Below are 22,430 nucleotides of genomic sequence, written 5' to 3'. Positions count from 1 at the left end.
CGTTAAGCACAATAATTAAAACCCATCAAGAACAAGAACCCATAAATCCAATTCAATTAAACAGACATAATTTTGATTGAAAATCCCCAATGAAAGGTTTAGCTAGACATAATAATAGAATAAATAAAAACAATAATTAAAGAACTCATTCTAAGGTTAAATTGATTACTGAATATGAAATTAAAATCAATCGTACCTTATTCGAAGTAATCTAATAATAATTGCAATATAAAATAATAATGAACGATGAATCCAATCGCGAAAACGAATAGAAAACTAAGAAACTAGGGTTTGTTGTCTAATACAAAAATTGCGCGAACCATATTACAATGATTAAGTTTAGTATTTATACAGCTTCCAATGTTCTAATGTATTTAGGTTGAGCGGTGATAAAATTCCAAAAGTGCCCTCGAAGCTTGTTGGAGATTGCTGACGAACAGGAGTATTTTTGTCCAAATAAAAACTGGATTGCTAAACACCGCCCGGTTTTACTTACCACCGCACAGGCAAAAGACATTTCTGCCCTTTTAGCAAAATTTTGAAAAAAAAGTTCTCTCAACTCATTCGAATACATTCGAACAAATACGTAAAAAATCGATTAAAATGACGAACAACGAGTACAATTCATCGGATAACGAGTATCGACGTTCGGAAACACCCCCGATAAATATTTTTTTTTAAAAAAACTCGAAATAAATAATTTTTTTAAATTTTTTTAAGGAGGGACGTTTACATTTCACGTCCCCTCCAGAGGAGTGGACGCCGGAAAGCGGCGTCCCCTCCTCTGGAGAGGACGTGGATTTCCCACGTCCTCTCCTGAAGAGGGGACGTCGTTCGTCCCCTCCTCAGGAGAGGACGTGGGAAATCCACGTCCCCTCCTCTGGAGAGGACGTGGATTTTCCACGTCCTCTCCTGAAGAGAAGACGTCGTTCGTCCCCTCTTCAGGAGACGACGTGGGAAATCCACGTCCTCTCCAGAGGAGGGGACGCCGCTTTCCGGCGTCCTCTCCTCTGGAGGGGACGCCGGACGTCCCCTTTTCAGGCGGAGGGGACGCCGGAAAAACAGAAAAAAAAAATTAAAAATTATTTTTTATCTCGAAAAAGCCGGAACATATTGTTTCCGACTGTCGGTACTCGTTTCCCGACGAATTATACTCGTTATCCGTCATTTTACTCGACTTTTTACGTAGTTGTTCAAGTGTGTTCGAATGAGTTGAGAGAACTTTTTTTTTTGAAATTTTGCTAAAAGGGTAAAAATGTCTTTCGCCTGTGCGGTGCTAAGTAAAAGGGGGCGGCGAATAGCAAAACCCAATAAAAATGATTCAGCACGTAGTGTGCGTTCGCACACTGCACATAGTTCCTTCTCTTGTGTGCGTGCCCTTTCTCTTAAAAGTTCGCACACCTCTACTTAGCCATATATTTTTGGTCAATTTCTTCTTTACTTCACTGGATCACAAGAATTAGCTCGTGAAGAGCTCGCATCACTGGTTTCCGTTAGCATACTTCATTTTTCAACCTGACAATTTGCAGTTCTAATCCTTCAATTTTACTCCAACTTGCTTTTCGATCCCTCACTCCTGAATTTCACCAAAAACACCCTGATTCTCGCTATAATTGCATATTTCACCTGAAACGTTCAAAGTAATAATAAGACAATAAAACACTAATAAAATAATTAAAATATGCAATTACCGGGTCAAAAACACACCTAAAGAGAGGAGTATTTCTACTCCTATTAAATATACAAATATCAAATAAGTATGTGTTCATAATATTGATTTATATATGGCGAAACGTTTTCCTCACTTTAGTTTAGGTTAGTAATGGTTTTGCGTTCAAATACTATTCCGGCTTGGATACAATGACTTGAATTTTTCAACATAAAAATCTTCTAATTAGATTAGTTTAAACGTAAAAACTAACTCAAAGTTTATCATCTACAACTCAAATACAACTCATTATATAACTAAAACACTAAGTTTCTATATGAACAAATTATAAAATAATTATAAAAAATGGAGATTTTTGTTGCTATATATTTATGCAGAATATCCGTTAAATTTCAAATAGTAATGTAAGATTCAAACATTTTAATTAAGAATGATATAGTATTTATTTGGTCTAATTAATAAATACTATATCATTTATTTAGTTGCTGTCAAAATAATTTGAGTTTGCATCCCTTCTCGCAAACTTCGCATGCAGATTACCAGAGCCATAAGACATTCAGCACATACACACATTATTAAAAATGTAAATTAGCAATTATTCTCCATATAAAACTTCAAAATAAAAATAGATTAAAACATGTACTAATCTCAAAAATACTTATTCAATAAGTGTTAAGTAATTAAATATCCTTAAGTCCCAATTTCGATATCAAATTAATTTAAAAAGATGAAAAACTGATATAAAATTTACCGATTTACTTACCCACGACAAACAATCATCACTAAATATTTATAAATTAATAACTTAAATGAATAAAGAAATTACCTTAAAAAAAAGACATCATAAATCGAGTTTTAATCAATGTTTTTAAAAGCGGACCGGAACGGGAACCGGCTTCGTTGGGGGTTCATGGTTCAACCGGTTCAACCGAGTTGGATCGGATTTTTTAATTTTAATAAATATAAATTTTTTAAATTAAAAATATATAATATTATAAAACATTATGATAAAATATTTATATAATACCATTTCTTAGATTTTTTTTATGTAAAAGGTAAGATATAACTATAAATATTTAAGGTTTAAGAGTATATAGAATAATTATTATATATGAGAAATAAAAATTTATTTTATTAAATTTCATTGTGTGAAATATAATAATAAAAATTAATATTTCACTTTGTGTTAGAGAGAGAAAAAAGAGTGTTGTATATGAAAGAGAAAATGTGAGTTATTATGAGAGAGAGAAAAAAGTGTGTGTATGAGAGATAAAAAGTAAAATAAAATGTGGGCAAAAGTAAAATGTGTGTAAGGGAGAGAAAAATAAACACATAAGATGTAGACATGTGTAAAACGGGATCACGTAAATATTCTTTGGACAAAAAAGAAACCTTTTACTCTAATTTTTTTGAAAACCGGGTTTGGCCGGTTTTGGTCAAAAACCGGATTTTCCAGTTCAATCCGGTTTTTGACCGGTTTTTAAAAAGGTTGACTTTTACATCTAACCGACCGGACAGGAGTCCAGTTCCCGGTTAACCCGGTCGGATGGGCTGGTCCGATTCGGTTTTAATAACATTGGTTTTAATAGCTATTAATCAGAACCATGACAAGCTCTTAATTGTTACTCTAACTAAATTGATTCTAAAATTTTCAATGGTATTCAATTATGTGATTATGATTGTTAATTGCTCAATTTTGTTTAACTCTTCTAGATCAACAATTTTTACAGACTTCAAACTAAAATTAGTAATTTTTCACAGTTGAAAATAAATATTTTCTGTCAATTTGATGTAAGTTAAATCTTATACTATGTCCAAATAGTGTTAAAATTAAGATTCATGGGATAAAATCATACCTTTACCGCCTACGAACATTCTTAAACGTCACCTCCCAACCAGTGTTGAATCCTTCAAAATTGCAATCCAAATACACTTAATTATTATCACGTACAAATTAAGGACAATTAATTACAAAAATTGGGAGAAAAAAGATAAGGAGTTTGATCCGTGAGGAAGAGAGAAATCAACATAAACTTGCTAACCTTCCATTTTGAGAAATTATTTTGGCAGAATTCATCATGATTTGAATTACAATTATTTACTGATTTTGCTTTTCTTTTGAATTTGTTTTTCAATAGTAATTAAACTCTTTAATTAAGTAATTATAGTATTTTATTATTAATTTTATTTTTTAATTTTAATAATACCTTAATGAAACCTACTATAGTAATTCCCCCGCTCCCCCTTTCCCACATATAAGATAGTTATTATTATTATTATATATAAATAGATAGATAGTACTAGTTTTTCGCCACGTACTACGCACGTGAGCGATATTATATAACCCGTTATTATTCAACTCTTTGTTTAATTTAAGTATTAATTAAACTATTATTCGACTCTTTGTTTAATTTAAGTATTTATTAAATTATTAAATATATTAGGTGGTTGTTCATATCACACGATAAATTTGGCAAAACAAATTCACCACGTGAAAGTCTGCACGTGAGTGACAATTATATGAGCCGTTTTTTATTTTAAATATTATTCAGGAAATGCTTACCCCAATATCGCGGTCGTTCCAATTCTGATGCTGATAGAACCTTATCGGTTTGAATCCATTCTCGGACGGGTTAAACAAAATTTTGTAGACGGCATCGGTGTTGATGTTGATAGACCATTTGACACTTTGATTCACAATTGGTCAAACTTGATCGAAAACCGTTTCTTTTTTCAGAATAAAATTATTTCAAAATTTCAACATTTTTTGATTATTTCTATTTTTTTGATAGTTTGATTACTAATTCGTATGATGTTTTATATTAGACTTAGAATCCTTCATACTTATAGAATAATTATAGATAGACAACACAACATATCATATATAAAAACGTTTCCCTCTTTCTTCCATATTTCTTTGAAAAAACAAAAATGGTGGCACTTGAGCCCTTATAAGTCGCGTATTTTGAGTTGGATTTAGAAGAAAGAAATGCAGAATTTTATAGTGTCGTGCCATCAAAAGAGGTTTAATACAATCCAATGTGAGGGATTTTTGGTCTGTTGAAGAGACAAACTGATCGTTTTGACAAAAGAACAGGGCTTAGGGCTCCAAGGTTTTTCGTGGTAAATTTTCAGTTGAGTTTAAAAATACTTGTTCGAACATATATCTCATTGAATTTCATTGCGGTTCTTCTGGTAAATGGTTGAAAATGCGATGTTCAGTGGCGGACTCATAAATATTTTATAAGGTGGCCAAAATTATATTAAAATTTTATAAGAAGAGTAAAATTGACAACAAATAAATTTTAAGGTAACCAATATAATTTAAGGTGACAAAATTATATTTTTCAATTACATATTAACGTTTTTTAAAGGGAATCAAAATTATAAGGTGGGCGATTGCCCACCATACGCCCCCTGGCGATGGAGAACTGGTGTGGCAACATCTGTATATCCCAATTCCATTCCATCAATATGCGTATAACATATGACTGACTTCCAAATCAAATATCATATGATAAACTGAAAAACTCAGCGTATAAAATTAAAAACTTCTATAAGAAGTTTATCAAATTAAGTCCCAGTGATTCAGTAAATGCTTACCTCAATATCACGGTCGTACCAATTCTGATACTGATAGAACCTTGCCGGTTTGAATCCATTCTCGGACGGACGGGTTAAGCAAAATTTTGTAGATGGCATTGGCGTTGATGTTGATAGACCATTTGACACTTTGATTCACAGCTGGTCAAACTTGATCGAAAATTGTTTTTTTTTTCAAAATAAATTTATATTAAAATTTCAACACTTTTTGATTATTTCTATTTTTTTGATAGTTTTATTTACTTTTAGTCAAGTCTCGTATCATTATTTCTCTAAATCATAAATTAAATTATTATTTTTATTTTTGAAATTTTGTTGTGGGAGTCTATTAATGTTATGTCATGAGTATTGTTGTCAACTTTTCTGATGAGATATTTTTATAAATTTTCATTTCCTTTCACAAAACAATGTTTTTCTTTGAAAAGTTGATTTTTTCATGACATTCTTTAACAAGTTAGAGATACCTAATTCGATGTTTATACCATGCATCTTTCTATTTGTTTTTTCTCTTATTAAAAATCTCATATTTATCAAGATATGATAACTGTCTGATCATATGCTTGAGAAAAAAATGCAAATTCCCAATATTTTCTTTAACACTAATTTTAGGGGTTTTAAATTTCTAATCAATTATTATAAACATTAACATAAATTCTATATTCTACAGTTTTTTAGTTTTTATTTACAAAATATTATTATAGTTTACATTATAAATATATATTAAAGAGATCATTTTTTACATTATAACATAAACAAAGAACGGCAATTGAATCTTTTATAGGCGAAACAATCTATAATTTTGATAATGACATAGATATACTAATAACTTGATTATATCGTTAATTCCTATCTTTAATTTGGCGTGATTATATGTCATTTTTTTGGCGCTTTCTCTTTAAAACATCTTAAATAGTATTCTTAATTTTAAAGAGTATTTATTAAATAAAAAACATTTTCAATAATAAAGAGTAAAAATTAATTTAAATTGATGGACTCTCTAAATTTAGAGATTGCAAAGTTTTATATTCAAAAATTATATAATTGCGAAAAATGTGATAAATACTAATATATATTTTCATATATTTTTTAAATAAGCAGTTGTTTTGACTCTCCACATTTAAGAGCAAAACTGAATTTTATCTAATTTCAAAAATAAAAAATTTGTTATAGCATTATTTTACGTTTATAATTTTACAAATTGATAAAGAATCTATTATAGATGCTTTAAGAGAGTAAAGTTTATGTATTTGACAATATCTTAAATTTTGGATGAAATATGGAGCTATTCAACACCGATGAAAGGTATCTATAGACTATAATCATATGCACAATTAATTTTGGTTAGTCTATTTTTTTTCTATTACACTTTAGTTTATTATTTTATTTCATTACTTTTTATTACTTTTTTTAATGGTTTTATTTTAGCTAGTCAAATTATTTTTGATAAAAATATATTATATTTGTATAAAAATATTTTTATTAATTGGCATGATTTTTACCATAATATAAATAAACTTTAAAAGCATGTAAAACTTACAAATTTTGATTAATCACTTTAAATCTATTGTAGTTTGCAATATAACTATATTTTATGTGGAGAATACTTTGTCTAGTTATTCAAAATATAAAGGCAAAATTCAACTTCATTTTTTAAAGATAATGATTTGACTATGTTGGTACTTTTTATAGACATTTATTTCAAAAACGTTAGTAGTCCTAGTTGATGTCTTTGATATTTTCTGAATTTTTAAAAGTTAAATTTTAATTGGATGACACATCTGTTGGCTAAAAAGTCTTTGTGGATGACTATTTTGCAGTTCTCATTATTTTTTGACAGAATAGATTACTCATTAGTATTGAGAATTCATTTTCTATTTATATATACATTATTTAATTAAATTCGACTCATATCAAAAGGCAACGCACAAAGAGAAGCTAATTATTTTCTACATAAAGAGAAGCTAATTATTTCATATGATATGACATCATTCCATTAAAAATATATCAAAAGGCAACGCACAAAGGCATAATACTATATCATTGCATCTTCGTTCCCCACCAAATATTTACTTATTACTTATGTCTCAAAAGTCAAAACTTTCAATTCATTTTGAGCAGATTATTTTAAGACTTCTCACGTTTATAAATTATTCTCACGTTTATTATAATTCACAGTTTGATATTTTTTATTTGAAAATTAAACAATTTGGTAATTCAGTTTTGATTTTTTAAACAATAAAATTCTTCTGTTAGTTTTATTAATAATTTAATATTTACTTTCAAACGATTTGGTACATCAGTTTCAATTATATAAACGATTTGGTACCTCAATTATTTTAACGATTTGATACCTCATTTTCAAATGTTTAGCAAACGATTTGGTATCTCACGTTTCATTCCGTTAACGATTTGGTACCTATATTTAACAGAAGGGCCTTATAGTTTACAAAATCAAAACTGAGGTACCCAATCGTTTGATTTTCAAATAAGAGGTACTAAACTGTACATTATGACAAACGTGAGGGGCCTTAGAATAATTTGCTCACTCATTTTTTTTCACATCATTCGATTTAAAATTAGTGCTGCTGTAACACTAATCTATCTATATCCATAATCTATAACTATTCTATAAGTGTGAGGGAGGAAGATATGCAAAATTACAACACTTAACTTCAATGGTTAAAAAAATTATGAAATTAAATACAAATCCAATTGTAATACAAATAGAAGTCTAATTGTAATATAAAGATTAACTAAATAAGAATTTAATACTCAGTAGAAGTCTCATAGTAAAAATATAATTGTAATATGAATAGAATTCTAATTGTAATATAAAGATAAGCTAAATAAAAATTTAATATTATGTAGTAGTTTAATAGTAAAATAAATAGAATCTCTAATTATGGTCATTAACTCCTATATATATATATATATATATTTTCAAAAAAAAATATATATATCAATTCTACTATTCTGCAACGAAGGTAAATTTTATTCAGAATCCATTGATTATGAGGTAATTTTTTTTTATGTTTCTGTTTTTCTAAATCCCGTATGTTTTAATGTTATGATTTTATTTCTTCCAGCTAATGTGTTTGTTGAAGCAATTGTAAGTTAATTTACATGAACCCTAAAATCTTTGAACAAACATGATAATCACAAATAGACTAATATAAAATAGAGATAGAAGAATACCTCCTTCCATAGCAATTACGAATGCGGAATAATAGAATAAACACTATAATGAAGAGTTTCGGTTTCTCTCCTCTTGCATATATATCTTTTAGTTATGTGTTTGTTGGTGTGATTTTGTGATGGTCCAAAAGCACTATATATAGGAGAAGAGAGGACCGAAATTCCAATTAGCGTTTCCCCTACAACTTAATCTCAACCGTCCATCAAGGCAGAGTCATAATAGGAAAGGATCTCCTATTTAATAACCAAATCAATTAGGTATATCTTACTTCCTATAGAAAATAAGATTCCTAATTAGACCACATTACGGAAAAAGAAATAGGCTTGAGGGTCAAGTAAGGACCCTTAAGATATTTTCTTACAGCAATTGCTTAGTTTACCGTACATTTCTTTTAGGCACCGTTTGGATTGATGGATTCTAAACGATGGATTCTAAACAATCCATGGATTTGGACAAAATCCATCGTTTGCCTAGAAAAAAAATTAATAGAATCCATGGATTCATAAATTCCCTCATTTTCTACAATCCATCATTTTTGAGGATTTTGATTTCCCACCTATTAGGTAGGAAAGTCCAAATCCACCATTTTTTATAGATGATGGATTGTTATACTATTTATTATTTTCCATAAATAATATTAAAAATCCATTGATTTTATATTCAATCCGAACGATGAAATTTTAAAATCTATGGATTTAAATTCCATTGATTTAAAATCCATCGATTTTGCTAAAATCCATGGATTTTAAAAACCCTCAATCCAAACGGTGCCTTAATCTTTACTTAATGTAAATTATACTTAAATCAACATCATTGTTCTATGTAAATCAACACGATTGTAATACCCCGTAAGTTCAGGTGCCGTTTAGTGCAACGTGTCCGGCAGAAAAGGACCGGAGTTGCAAAGATAAAGATATGGGATATTAAAGAAAAGGATAATATGGAGTAAGACGTATATGTTTGAGGATTAGAATAAGAAAATAAGGAAAAATATCAAGAAAAGTTACAAACTAGAGTTCAGGGACTAAAGTGGTAATTTAACCAGTTAAGTCCGAAAATAGAATTATTTCGCCAAGGTCCGCGAAATGTTTTATAGTATTGGTGGTAAAAGTTTCAGGTCAATCGGAGACCTTTTAAAATTTGGACGCGGATTCATTTTGGGCTAAATTGTAAATTTTGAAGAATTCAAGGACCAAAGTGCAAATTAGCCAATTTAGTCCCGAGAATAGAAATTGGAAGATTATCGACGGAAATAATTATTTTTGGAGTAGTATTATTTATTGGGATATAAATAATACGTAAACATTCGAGTTTAAATGAATAAATAACCGTTTAGTTAAAATTGAAAGTTTAAAAGAGAAATGGTTTAAGCTAAAGAAATGAAGGATTAAAGTGGCAAAATTGCCAAACTATATATATGTTTCCTTAAGAATAAGGAATGATCAGAAGGTTAAAGAAACAGAGAAAGGAAGAAGAAAGTGGCGATCGATACGTTTCGCCGCCGTTTCGCCGTTCGACGTCCGATTCGAGTGATTCAAGCGGCGATTTCTTCAGAATTGAAAGCTCTATCATCTCCGGTTATCAAATTAAGGTAAGAGATCGGGTTTTGGTATGAAAATGATGGTTTGTTGGCTGTTTTAAGTTAGGATTAAGTTTAAGTTGAAATTTGACGTTTTTAAGGTTTTTATGGCGTTTTTGAAGAAACCGAGATATGGGTATTGAGTGTGGGTGTGTGAAGCACGTCGGGGTTGTGGCGAAACCCCGGAAAATCTGATTTCCGGGGCTGTGCACGTGGTACACGACCGTGTACCACGGGTGCACGAACGTGTACTTGGTTTTACGATCGTGCACCCACTAAAACGCAAACCCGTGCACCCCAATTCGCCCCCACGCGTATACAAACTATAATTGACCTAAGTGTTTGACGTTTAGAGTAATTGGACGTGAAAAGACGGGTTTCGGACTTTGATAATCATTAATCTCGAGATTAGCTCGACGTTTTAGATAATAATAATAATGGAAAACGTCAAGGACGTTAAGCGATTCTCAATTATGAGAAATTGTATTCGCTAAGTCGTTTATACGACTAGAGATATTAAATACGTAAATAAGTGTAAAACAAAACTAAATCCTAAAACTTAAAAGTATTATACGTATAAGAATATGAGAATCACGTCTAACTATTAACGATTTATCAGACGTGTCAGCGAGTAGTGAAGTCAGTAGAGGCGGACTAGCGAGAGCGTACTATCAGATCGATCATATCATTTCTTGGATTGCGGTCACAGTGAGTTAAACTTTACTTTGAGTATTATTACGCAATAGATAGTTTTTATATTAGAAATATAATATTAAACTACATCGCATGCTATAGTATTTTATCGATAGAAATGAATTTGTGCATCGTATTATCAAATATATATAGATTGTGAAAACTAGTATATGATCCGGGGGAAACAAGCTACCTATTGGGTGTCAATAGGCTGTGTGATCACCAGCGTCCGGGTAAGTCATAGATAGAGATTTCATGGGTCGTCTATCATACTTGTTTGTGCATGCGATACAGAGCCTATCTGGTTGAACTATCCCGGGGCCTGTATCTGCGAGTCGGCTGGTTGAACTATCCCGGACTCATATCGATCGATCGTTAGATGTTGTGATAATGTTCATTATGCATACTAAGATATTAGGGTTTCGATCGGATCAAATGCTTGAAGTATAATATGTTTGTATATATGTGTTTTGTTTTAAATGCGATGTTATTTTCTATAATACCTTAGTAATGTGTTATCTCACTCAGTATTTCCCCAAATACTGACCCCTCACATTGATGTTTTTCAGGTGTATAGAGTCGGATCAGACAGACCGTCTTTGGTGTGCTGGGTACAAGACCCCTTGGTGCTGCAGTAGTATACGTGTGACGAGTCTTAGCCTAGTATAGTCAGGTCTTATAGGTTGTGTACGTGTTTAATGTTTGTTCGATGTGACGTCTTTTGGTTGTCAGTTTTGTATTGATCGATAGACGGGCTAGTACGTACAAATTACGGAAGTGAAATGCCCACTATGATTGTATCGATGATGTGATATATATGATGTACGTTATGATTGTAAACGTGTCTTCTTATTACATGTTTATAGGATAGTTGTGTTTGCGTTTCCGCGAAAAAGTTAGAGTGGTTTTAGGCTTGCTACGGGTTTCGGAGCTACCACTCCCATTCCCTAGCGCCGGTCTCGGCTCAATAATTGGGTCGTGACAACGATAAACTTGCATGAGCATATATATGAAATCTATTTAGAGAAGATTAGGATAATACTCTATTTTCTAAAGTAATTTGATTTCCTACCTCAATAAGGAAAAGATAGAGAAAATACCTCATCATTCTAATACTTTTATTTTTTTACTCTAAAGCATGTTTATATTATGATTATACCTATTTTTTATTGATTTTTTTACTCTAAGTATATATTTTTACTCTAACCATATGACAACTGTCATATTTTTATATTTCTTTCTTTTTTCTTTCTCTCTCCTCTCTCTTATTCTTCTTCTTCTTCTTCTTCTTCTTCTTCTTCTTCTTCTTCTTCTTCTTCTTCTTCTTCTTCTTCTTCTTCTTCTTCTGTTCTTCGTCAATTTTTTCTTCTTTTTTATTTCTTCTTTTCTTCTCCATTTTTTTTCTTTCTTCTCTATCGTTCCTTCATCGCTCCGCCGCCCTTTCTTCATCGCTCCACCGTCGCTCCACTGTTCTTTCATTTTTTTTATTTTAGCGAACTTTTCTTTAATTCATGGCGATTATTGCGATTTTTTAACATTCAGATATAAATAAATTACTCTTGATTTTTTTTTTCAATTTTAGATCTAAAAATCTGCATGAAAAAACAATATTATGATGAAAAAAACGATTTTCTGCACAAAAAACGATTTTCTGCAAAAAAAACAGCATCTGATTATCATATGATTATCATAACACTGCATAAAAAATGATTTTTTATAAAAAAAAAATCTCAGATTATCATATGAGTATCACTGTATTATCATAATGTTATCATAACACTGCATAAAGAAAGATTTTCTATAAAAAAAATTGATTATCATGTTGTTATCACTGTATTATCATCTCGTAATCATAATATAATCATATGATACCGGGATGATAATGTATTATTGTACCTAAATGATAATGTTATGACAACGACATAATAATAAAATTATGATAACAGTATGATAATATGATACCTATAAGAAAAAAATTACATAAAAAATATGATAACGAGATGATAATGTGAAGAAAATAGTATTACAATGAAGTATAATAAGGTCATGTTATCATACTATTATCGTCACCTTATCATCTTATAATCATAATTTTTTTGTAATTGTTTTTTTCATACATGTATAATATTATCATACTGTTATCATACTGTTATCTTCACATTATCATCTCGTTATCATAATTTTTTTGTAATTATTTTTTTCATACAGATATCATATTATCATACTATTATCTTTACATTATCATCTCATTATCATAATTTTTATGTGATTTGTTTACATATAGGTATCATATTATCATACTATTATCATAACTTTATTATTTTATTATCATCTGGTTATCATACTGGTGTCATGAATCTTTTTGTAATTCTATTTTCACGTACGTTATCATCCAGTTATTATAAGCTTACCATAATTCATTATCATCTAATTATCATACTCCAGTGTTATGATAACGACATGATAATCAGAAACTATTTTATCATACATTATCATAGATATTATCATATATGTACCATAAATATTATCATCTCGTTATCATATGATAAAACATGATCATATGACACTATTTCTGTAAAAAAATTTCCATGTAAGTATCATATTATCATACTATATAAGCTTATCATTATATTATCATAAAAACATTATTGTACTATTATCATTATCGTACATTTCTATTATCATAACCTTATCATAATCATATAATGTTATGATAACGATATATTAATACAGTGTTATTCATATGATAATCAGACACTGTTTTTTTAGTAAAAAATCAATTTTTTCTGCAGTGTTATGATACTTACATGATAATGCAAGAATGATACTCATATGATAATCAGAAGCTGTTTTTTTTGCAAAAATCGTTTTTTTGTGCAGAAAATCGTTTTGAATACAGATTTTTAGATTTAGAATTGGAAAAATTCAAGAGTAATTTATGTAGATCTGAAAGTTAAAAGAAATCGTATTAATCACCACGAGTTGAGAAAAATCGCTAAAATCAAATATGAAAAACGGCGGAGCGACGGCGGGATGATGGCGGAACAACGACGGAGCGATGAATTAACGATGAAGAAGAAGAGAATAAAAATGAAGAAGAAATAAAGATAAAGAAGAAGAAGAAAATGAAGAAAATGAAGAAAAAAATGACGGAAAAAAAGAACAGAGAAGAAGAAAGCCAATGGAGAGGAAAGAGAGAAAGAGAAAAAAGAAAAAAAAATGACAGTTGTCACTTACAAATCCCTAATAATATAGTTAGAGTAAAATAATAATAATGAATAGGTATAATTATAATATAAATAGGTGTTAGAGTAAAAAAGTAAATATATTAAAATAGTGAGGTATTTTTTCTATCTTTTCCTTGTTGAGGTAGAAAATCATATTATTTTTAAAAAGAGAGTATTTTTCCTAATTTTCTCATTTATTTATTTAGTTTTGGTCATCATAACTCTAATAAAAAATAAATATATATTTAAAATACATGAGTTGAGTCCCATTCATTAACAAAAACTAACACTACATGAAATCCGCCATTAACAAAGGCTTAAATTGTTTGCTATGGTAATAGTTTTTATAAATTTAAATATTATATAACAGGAATTTACAATAGGTAAAAATAAATGCACGAGAGTTTGATGTCAATAGGAGATTACAAATTAAGTTGTTAGGGACTGTATTCATAATGGACAGTCAAAAAAAAAATTAATAGAGATTACAAATTAATTTTATGATAAATTAACTCTATTAATTATTTTTAGTAGTCAAATAAATAATTAATCGAGATTACAAATTAATTTTATGACAAATTAACTCTATTAATTTTTTTTAGTACGGTTTTATTTCCGTTTGAATTCAAAATCTTTTTGGTGTCAAACATGTCCTCCCTACTTTTGGATTTTCTATAATTAAGTTGCTTCGGGATGAATAATAATAAAATTTATTTTTTTACAAATATTTTATTTAATAATTTTTATATATAACGGGTCATGTGAATATCGTTCACATGTGTAGCACGTGCAAAAAACAATAGACTTTATTAAGGGCATAATTTATATTAGAAAATATAAAGCTAATAGGAGTTTAATTTAAATAAAAACTATATATCAATTAAAAATTTGACTCCGAATCATATTAGTAACAGTTAATAGGACTTTAATTTCAATAGAAACATTATAAATTTGTTAAGAGTTTAACACTTATTTTTTTATTCTTTAATTAACAGATAAGGAAAAAATCAAAAAACACCAATTTAGTAATAAATTGTGATTAATCGGTGAAATAAAAAAAATCTTTTTGCTGTTATTTACCAAGCCAAATAAAATAAAAACTATATACAGATATATTGTTTGACATGAATTATAAAATTCCTTACATTAGCTTTCGTGGATGTGTTGAGTATGTTTGTTTTGAATTTGGGAATTACTATAGCTCGTAAATTTAAGGAATAATGTTAAAAAAATCACGAATTTCACACGTTTTCTCATTTTAATCACACAGTTTAAATTTTTTCATTTTCATGCATGAACTACCATTTTTTCTCAAATTTATGCACGGTGCTGAGGTGTCACTCATTTATTGGTGTAAAATGACCTCCACCTCAACGAATTACACCAATGGAACCGTGGCACCTCAGCACCGTGCATGAATTTGAGAAAAAGTGGTAGTTCGTGCATGAAAATGAGAAAATTTAAACTGCGTGGTTAAAATGAGAAAATGAGTAAAGTTGGTGAATTTTTATGACATTAACTCTAGATTTAAATTATTTTTTCTAATAGAATTTTTATGAACATACTCATATAAGTAACACACACAAATTTAATAATAATATCTATTAAAATAATTTTTATATAAAAAATTCAATATCAATTTTTTATAAGAATCTAAAATATTATATTTAGTAATCTAATTAATATTTAATATATGTATATAACGGGTCATATAAATAACGCTCATGTGCGTAGCACGTGACGAAAAGCTAGTACTATATATAAAAATATGGATGGGGGACATACAAATTTACTATATAATCCTTTTTAATCACTACTAAATAAAAGTCTTATGGTCATTATTTAATTATATGTTGAGTCCTTGTACGAATTTACTATCTAAAATACTAACTAAGTTTAACTACTTTTACTATATTTAAAATATTAACTAAATTCTTTGACAAGAGAAATACTAACTAAGTTAGTATTTCGTATGGAATTGCTTATATAATACATGTTTATGTTTTCAGTATTTGGAAGATATTAATTAGTAAAATTACGAACATACAAACAAACAAAATAATTGAACCATTAATTAAAGCAATGCCAATTTTTATAATTTGATATTTAGTTTGCTAGGTCACATATAAATAATTTGTTTTTATATAGAAAACATTAGAATTGTTATTTAATGATAATTCTAATTTTTTACACAGTTATCTCCATCTTTTTTTTACAACAATATTCAATTGAAATTATTTTAATTGTTGATATAACTAATTAATTAATCTAACTCATAATAACCTATATCTATCTATACCATATATAAAAATATAGATGAGAGTGACAAACACATTTATATTAATGTCATTTTTATTTTAAAAAATATAATTACTAATTAAAAAATTATTGAGATAAATATTAGAACTATAGTATAACTAAAATAAACTACTTATAATACCATGACATGAAAATTATGTAGAGTACTAATTAAAATAAATTATTTTAAATATTTAATAATTATTATTTATTCAATTAGAATTTTGATAAAGATAAAATTATTTTTAATAAAATAAAATTTAATTATTATTTATTATTTTATTCATATTCTCTATAAATAAAACGAATTATAATTAAATACTATTCTAATGATTATTTGATATTTGATATTTAAATATAATTAATGACTATAAAAATAATTATTAAAAATATAAATATAATATTTGACGAGCCACACTACGAGACACGTGTGAAACACGTAAAGCGACACTAGTCATTAAAAAGTGTAAAAAATTCAGAAACTAAGTAGCACGGAAACGGAAACGGAAACGGGAAACGGAAACGATACGAAACGGACACGGGGAAACGAAAGTTTTTCAAAATGAAGGACACGAAACGTGGGGGAAACGTGTAAATAACAAAAATTTAGGGATATATTTATAAAAATATTATTTAAATATTTATGATAATTAACAAAATAATTCAATTTAATGTACTAAATATTTAAAATTTTATAAATATATAAAAAATATAATACAATTCAACACAAATAAGTATATTTGTTGTATTATGGGCAATGCGAATGTAAAATTTATGGGTAACTAGTTAGATTTTTTTATTTGTGGGTAATAATTTTAAATTTTTTATAAATTTTAATTTTTATTATTTACAGAAACGGCCCGAAACGTTTCGTACGGGTGTCCAAGAGTTTCCGGTTTCCGAAACGTTTTCGAAACGGGAAACGCAACTTTATCGAAGTTTCCGTGCTTCTTAGTTCAGAAATTAATGAAGAGGTAAATCAGTAATTAAGTAGAGCATAAACTCATAAAGGCAAGTTACGACAGTCAGTTATTAAAAAAAGAAGCAAAAGGGGTAGTAAAGCAGACGTTAAAACTGTCCGTTACCGACATCAAAGATAGTTAGTTATACAGTACTCAAACAAAAAGACAAAACAAAGCCCATTTTAGTCATTTCACCCACACTCTTTATCATCTTCTTCACTGTAATCCAAAGAAATAAAGCAAAAAGATTGAAACTGAAATCACACAGAATTCGTAAAAATCAAAAGTAAAATTTCAAAACTACCCCACACCTTTGATATTTTTCTTTCTCATCAATAATATGCTCTTATTAAATATCTTCCATTTCCCTGCTCTTAACGGCTACTTTTTCATGCCCCTAAAACACTGTTTATTTCTCTAGTTTGTGTCTGGGTTTTGATTAAATTTTAGGATATGGATTTTCCGTCGTTCTTGACGTCTTTAGCGACGTCGTTTGTGATCTTTCTGATCTTAATGCTACTGTTTGCATGGTTGTCGGGAAGGCCTGGAAACGCTGTCGTTTATTATCCGAATCGAATCTTGAAAGGTTTGGAACCGTGGGAAGGCGGCGGGTCGAGTTCTCGGAACCCGTTTGCTTGGATCCGAGAAGCGTTTTCTTCTAGTGAACAGGATGTTATTAACATGTCTGGTGTTGACACTGCTGTTTACTTCGTGTTCTTGAGCACTGGTTTGTGAATTCTCTCTCTTGGTTTTTTGGTTTCTTTTTGCTATATTACGTCGAATTTAGATAGAATTTTGGGTTTTTGTTATGTTGTTTGCTGTGAGCTAGGCAGCACCGACACTTCGTTCAATCAACTTGTCCCGTTCCGAAAACGTTTTCGGACACAAAACTTGATTGTTTTGCCGTTTTCCGTTTCGCTGTATCTGTGTTCGTGCTGCCTAGGGTGTGAGTGTGTAGAGTTTGTTTCTGCAGACAAATATGTTCATTTGTTTGTGAAAAACATGAAATTTGAATGACTATGATAAAGGTTTGAATCTTAATATGTTATTTTTCAATAATCTGTTTTAGTCCCCAAATTAGTACTTAAGGCTTTGATACATTTCGTTAAAACTTTGTACTTCTTTTTGGGAAATTGAATGACTATGATAGAGGTTTCTTGAAAGTTTTGAATTGCAGAGGTAGAAAAGCATAGCATGGAATGTTGCCCAATCAATGACACTTCTGTTACCAAGTTGAAAAACATGAAAATGTGGTTCCGTCTTCCGAGAAGTTCGCTTAAATGAATTGTTTTGTGGTTTTGCAAGCATACAAAATAAGAAATTTGAATCCTGCCAAATAAGTATTGAACGGATTTTTGGGTGTTCTTCATGTTCAATTCTGCTTAGTTAGTTTATAAGCCCTTGTAAGTTGTAATAGAGTACCCTACTCCATTAGAGGCTTGACCGTGTTTCGTTTAGACACTCATTTGCACAAGTAATTATTTAGAAGAGAAATATATGTAGCATTACTCTACTTTAATATATGAACCGCATGAAATACTTCTTACGCTCGTTTCTTCTTTAAACATGACAGTGTTGTCGATATTTGTGTTATCCGGCCTTATTCTACTACCAGTTCTTCTCCCTGTTGCTGCTACTGAGATAAATCAGATTATCTCAAACTCTACAAGTGCGGGGACTTTTAATGACCTTGACAAGTTGTCCATGGGACATATTAATGTAAGTTCTTAACCATTCCATGAGCTTGAAATAGCTGCTTTATATGGTAACAAACCACCGGTTTCTGTTCTTACCTACAGGAGAAGAGTCCGAGGCTGTGGGCTTACTTGCTTAGTACGTACTGGATTTCTATTGTGACATATTTTATGTTATGGAAGGCATACAAGCATGTTTCTGGGCTGAGAGCTGCTGCTCGTTTGTCTCCTGACATTAAACCTGAGCAGTTTGCTGTTCTTGTTAGGGATATACCTTCTGTTCCCGAGGGACAAAGTATAAAGGAACAGGTGGATTCATATTTTAAGTCTATCTATCCCGAGGCATATTACAGATCCATGGTCGCCACAGACAATAAGGAGGTATTGCATTGCAACAATAATTTTATTGTCATTCTTTTTTGATTAACCTATTAGAGTTTTTAATTGATGATCTCAATCACTTCTGCTGCTATCATTCACGTATCCTTTTAAGTGCTAGTTTACGGTAGTGTTGACATTTGCAAAATATATTGTTTTCCGATGTTCGTTATCTGTTTTACTAAATATTAATGGTACATGATTTGCACTGTAAAAGCTGTGTCTGATCTTAAGCTACCACATCTATTAGGTCAACAAAATTTATAAAGAGTTGGAAGGGTACAAGCAAAAGCTTGCTCGTGCAGAAGCAGTATACGCCCAGTCTAAGGACACAGGCAAACCAGAAGGAGTAAGACCAACTACCAAACCTGGCTTTCTTGGTATTTGCGGTGCAAAAATAGATAGCATCGAATACTTCAATGAGAAGATTAAGGAACTTTCCCTTAAGTTGGTAGCTGAGCAAAAGGTCACGCTACGGGAGAAGCAGCAACGCTGTGCTTTGGTCTTTTTCACCAACAGGGTGACAGCGGCATCTGCTGCTCAGAGTCTGCATGCCCAAATGGTTGACACATGGACAGTCAGTGATGCTCCTGAACCTCGTCAAATAGTATGGTCGAACCTCAAAATTAAGTTTTTCCAAAGAATAATACGACAGTACATTGTGTATTTCATTGTGGCTCTGATCATATTATTTTACATGATACCAATTGGATTAATTGCTGCATTGACAACATTGTCCAATCTGAAGAAAGTTGTCCCATTTCTTAAGCCATTAGTGGATATGCCTGCGCTCAAGACAGTCTTGCAAGCTTACCTCCCTCAGCTTGCACTTCTCGTCTTTCTTGCTTTGTTGCCCAAGTTGCTCATGTTTCTCTCCAAGATGGAGGGAATTCCTTCAGAGAGCCATTTGGTGCGAGCCGCCTCCGGAAAATATTTCTACTTCACAATTTTCAATGTTTTCTTAGGAGTTACACTTAGCGGCTCCTTATTCGAAACGTTAAAGACCATTCAGGACGATCCAAATTCCACTGTTCCCATGCTAGCAAATAGCCTCCCAGGCAGTGCAACTTTCTTCCTGACCTTTGTGGCTTTGAAGTAAGATTGCCAGTACCGTTTCATTTTATTATTTGCTTGTTTTGAAAGTGAAAATATGAAAGTCTATAGTCGGGTTATAAGCTAGCATTATTCTCAGGTTCTTCATAGGTTTTGGTCTGGAGCTATCCCGCGTAGTTCCCTTGATCATATTTCATGTGAAGAGGAAGTATCTTTGCAAAACTGAACACGAATTGAAAGAAGCTTGGAAACCGGGAGATTTGGGCTATGCAACTCGAGTTCCTAGTGATTTGCTTGTTGTCACACTCGTCTTCAGCTACTCAATCATAGCTCCTCTTATTATCCCATTTGGAGTAGTATACTTTGGCCTCGGATGGCTTATTCTTCGAAATCAGGTAATGTCCGTCCGTACGAGTGGGCTACATTGAGTTGGCAACATGTAATCAGCTTAACTTACTGCTGTTGATTTTGTAATATAACAGGCACTCAAAGTATATGTCCCGTCCTACGAGAGCTACGGAAGGATGTGGCCGCACATTCATACGCGAATCCTCGGTGCTCTACTATTGTTCCAAGTCACTATGACTGGTTACTTTGGAGTGAAGAAATTTATATATACTCCATTTGTGATTCCACTCCCTATTACCACTTTTATCTTCTTCTACGTCTGTAGGAAGAAATTTTACAGATCTTTCAGCGACCCGGCTCTTGAAGTCGCTAGCGGCGAACTCAAGGAAATTCCGAACATGGAACAAATCTTCAGATCCTTCATCCCACCAAGCTTAAACTCTGAAAAAGTTGACGATGACCAGTTTGAAGATGCATTATCACAAGTTTCAAGAATGGGATCATTTGCTTGATGTACAAATATTTGTGCATAGTTTAAGTATTACAGCAGAACATCTGTTATTTCCACTTGTCCATCATTTTTAAAGTTAGATTGGTATTATTGTTTCGTTAGTTATTTGTAACATAGCCAGTTTTTTCTCGGTGTGATTTTTATGTAATTGATGGGTTCATCACTTGTTTGTTAATGGAGCTAGCAAATCCTATTCAATTTCAAATTTGATCTCAGAAAATAGGAAAAAGAACAAAATCAAAATAACCAGTTAATGAATTGCTTTTGGATGATGATAAACGCAAACAGTATGGTATGGATCACAGGGTCAATCCTATGAAGGTAAAGAAGTTAAAATGATAAAAAAAATAGAAAATCCTCTTTAGCTGCTTTACGTAAAATGCTTATTTTTTCACTTTATGCTTATGATAAGTCCCAATTTATAAGAATGCGTTTTTGTACTCGTATTTCAGGCCTCACAAGCATGGATTAAGAAGCGAAAAGCTTTTGATCAACGAGGTGATATGGCTATTGCTGCTTGGGCTGAGCAGCAGCAGCTTGAGATGAATCTTCGTGTTCGCCGTCTTACTCGTTCAAAGGTATCATTTATCATCATCTCAATGGACAGTACACTTAAGCGATATACACTAGTCTTGAAGAAAAGAGACTTGATGCGAAAGAAAGCAGGGGAAGAGAAGAAAAAGATTATTACTCAGCTTTTGGCTGCCGAGGGGCTTGAGCTGGACATCGACGACGATGAAACTCTGTAGAAAGATAGTTTAGCTCATTACTCTCCTGTACATCATACAACATTACAGAATGAAATGCATATTCTATTTGTGGAATAGGTAAGTGTACATATGACTAATCGTGAAGGAATTAATGAGAATTGCCATTAAGAGCCAGCAGACAGCCTCCTAGCAAGACTTCAAATATTTGAGGCACGCTGATATTAACTCTGTCCACCACTCTGTCATAATAAAATATTCCACACCTTCAATGATGCAGCCATTGGCTTTGTTTGCGCATGACATGGTAGACAAAGTCTATATAAAAATATCTTCGAGCAAAGATAACATAGAGAGAATTAAAAGGAAATGAAAAAAAATCTCAACTTCACTATAAAAAATTATAAATTTTTTCATTCGCAATATCTAATTAGTATAACAACATTGCATTGCATGTCAAATTATAAATAGAAAGTTTATAATTCTACGTAATGAACTGAATATGATAAATG

The 22,430-nt window shown here is 30.7% G+C and overlaps 2 protein-coding genes across 2 annotated transcripts; both read left to right on the top strand.

Annotated features, from left to right (window-relative positions):
- The first annotated feature begins 17,490 nt into the window (after window positions 1–17,490).
- LOC126682249 (CSC1-like protein ERD4) lies at window positions 17,491–21,416 on the top strand. Its single transcript, XM_050377853.1, has 6 exons — window positions 17,491–17,954; window positions 18,801–18,946; window positions 19,027–19,302; window positions 19,550–20,394; window positions 20,492–20,747; window positions 20,835–21,416. Exons 1-6 carry the CDS (start codon window positions 17,681–17,683, stop codon window positions 21,210–21,212), a joined length of 2,175 nt encoding a protein of 724 aa, XP_050233810.1. The 5' UTR covers window positions 17,491–17,680; the 3' UTR covers window positions 21,213–21,416.
- LOC126682251 (uncharacterized) lies at window positions 21,395–22,095 on the top strand. The gene is made up of 2 exons (XM_050377855.2): window positions 21,395–21,532; window positions 21,664–22,095. Exons 1-2 carry the CDS (start codon window positions 21,506–21,508, stop codon window positions 21,958–21,960), a joined length of 324 nt encoding a protein of 107 aa, XP_050233812.1. The 5' UTR covers window positions 21,395–21,505; the 3' UTR covers window positions 21,961–22,095.
- Window positions 22,096–22,430: the final 335 nt, after the last annotated feature.

This window comes from Mercurialis annua, linkage group LG5 (genome assembly GCF_937616625.2).
Source record: "Mercurialis annua linkage group LG5, ddMerAnnu1.2, whole genome shotgun sequence".
Taxonomy (NCBI): Eukaryota; Viridiplantae; Streptophyta; class Magnoliopsida; order Malpighiales; family Euphorbiaceae; genus Mercurialis; species Mercurialis annua.
This window is presented reverse-complemented; position numbering and strand designations above follow the sequence as displayed.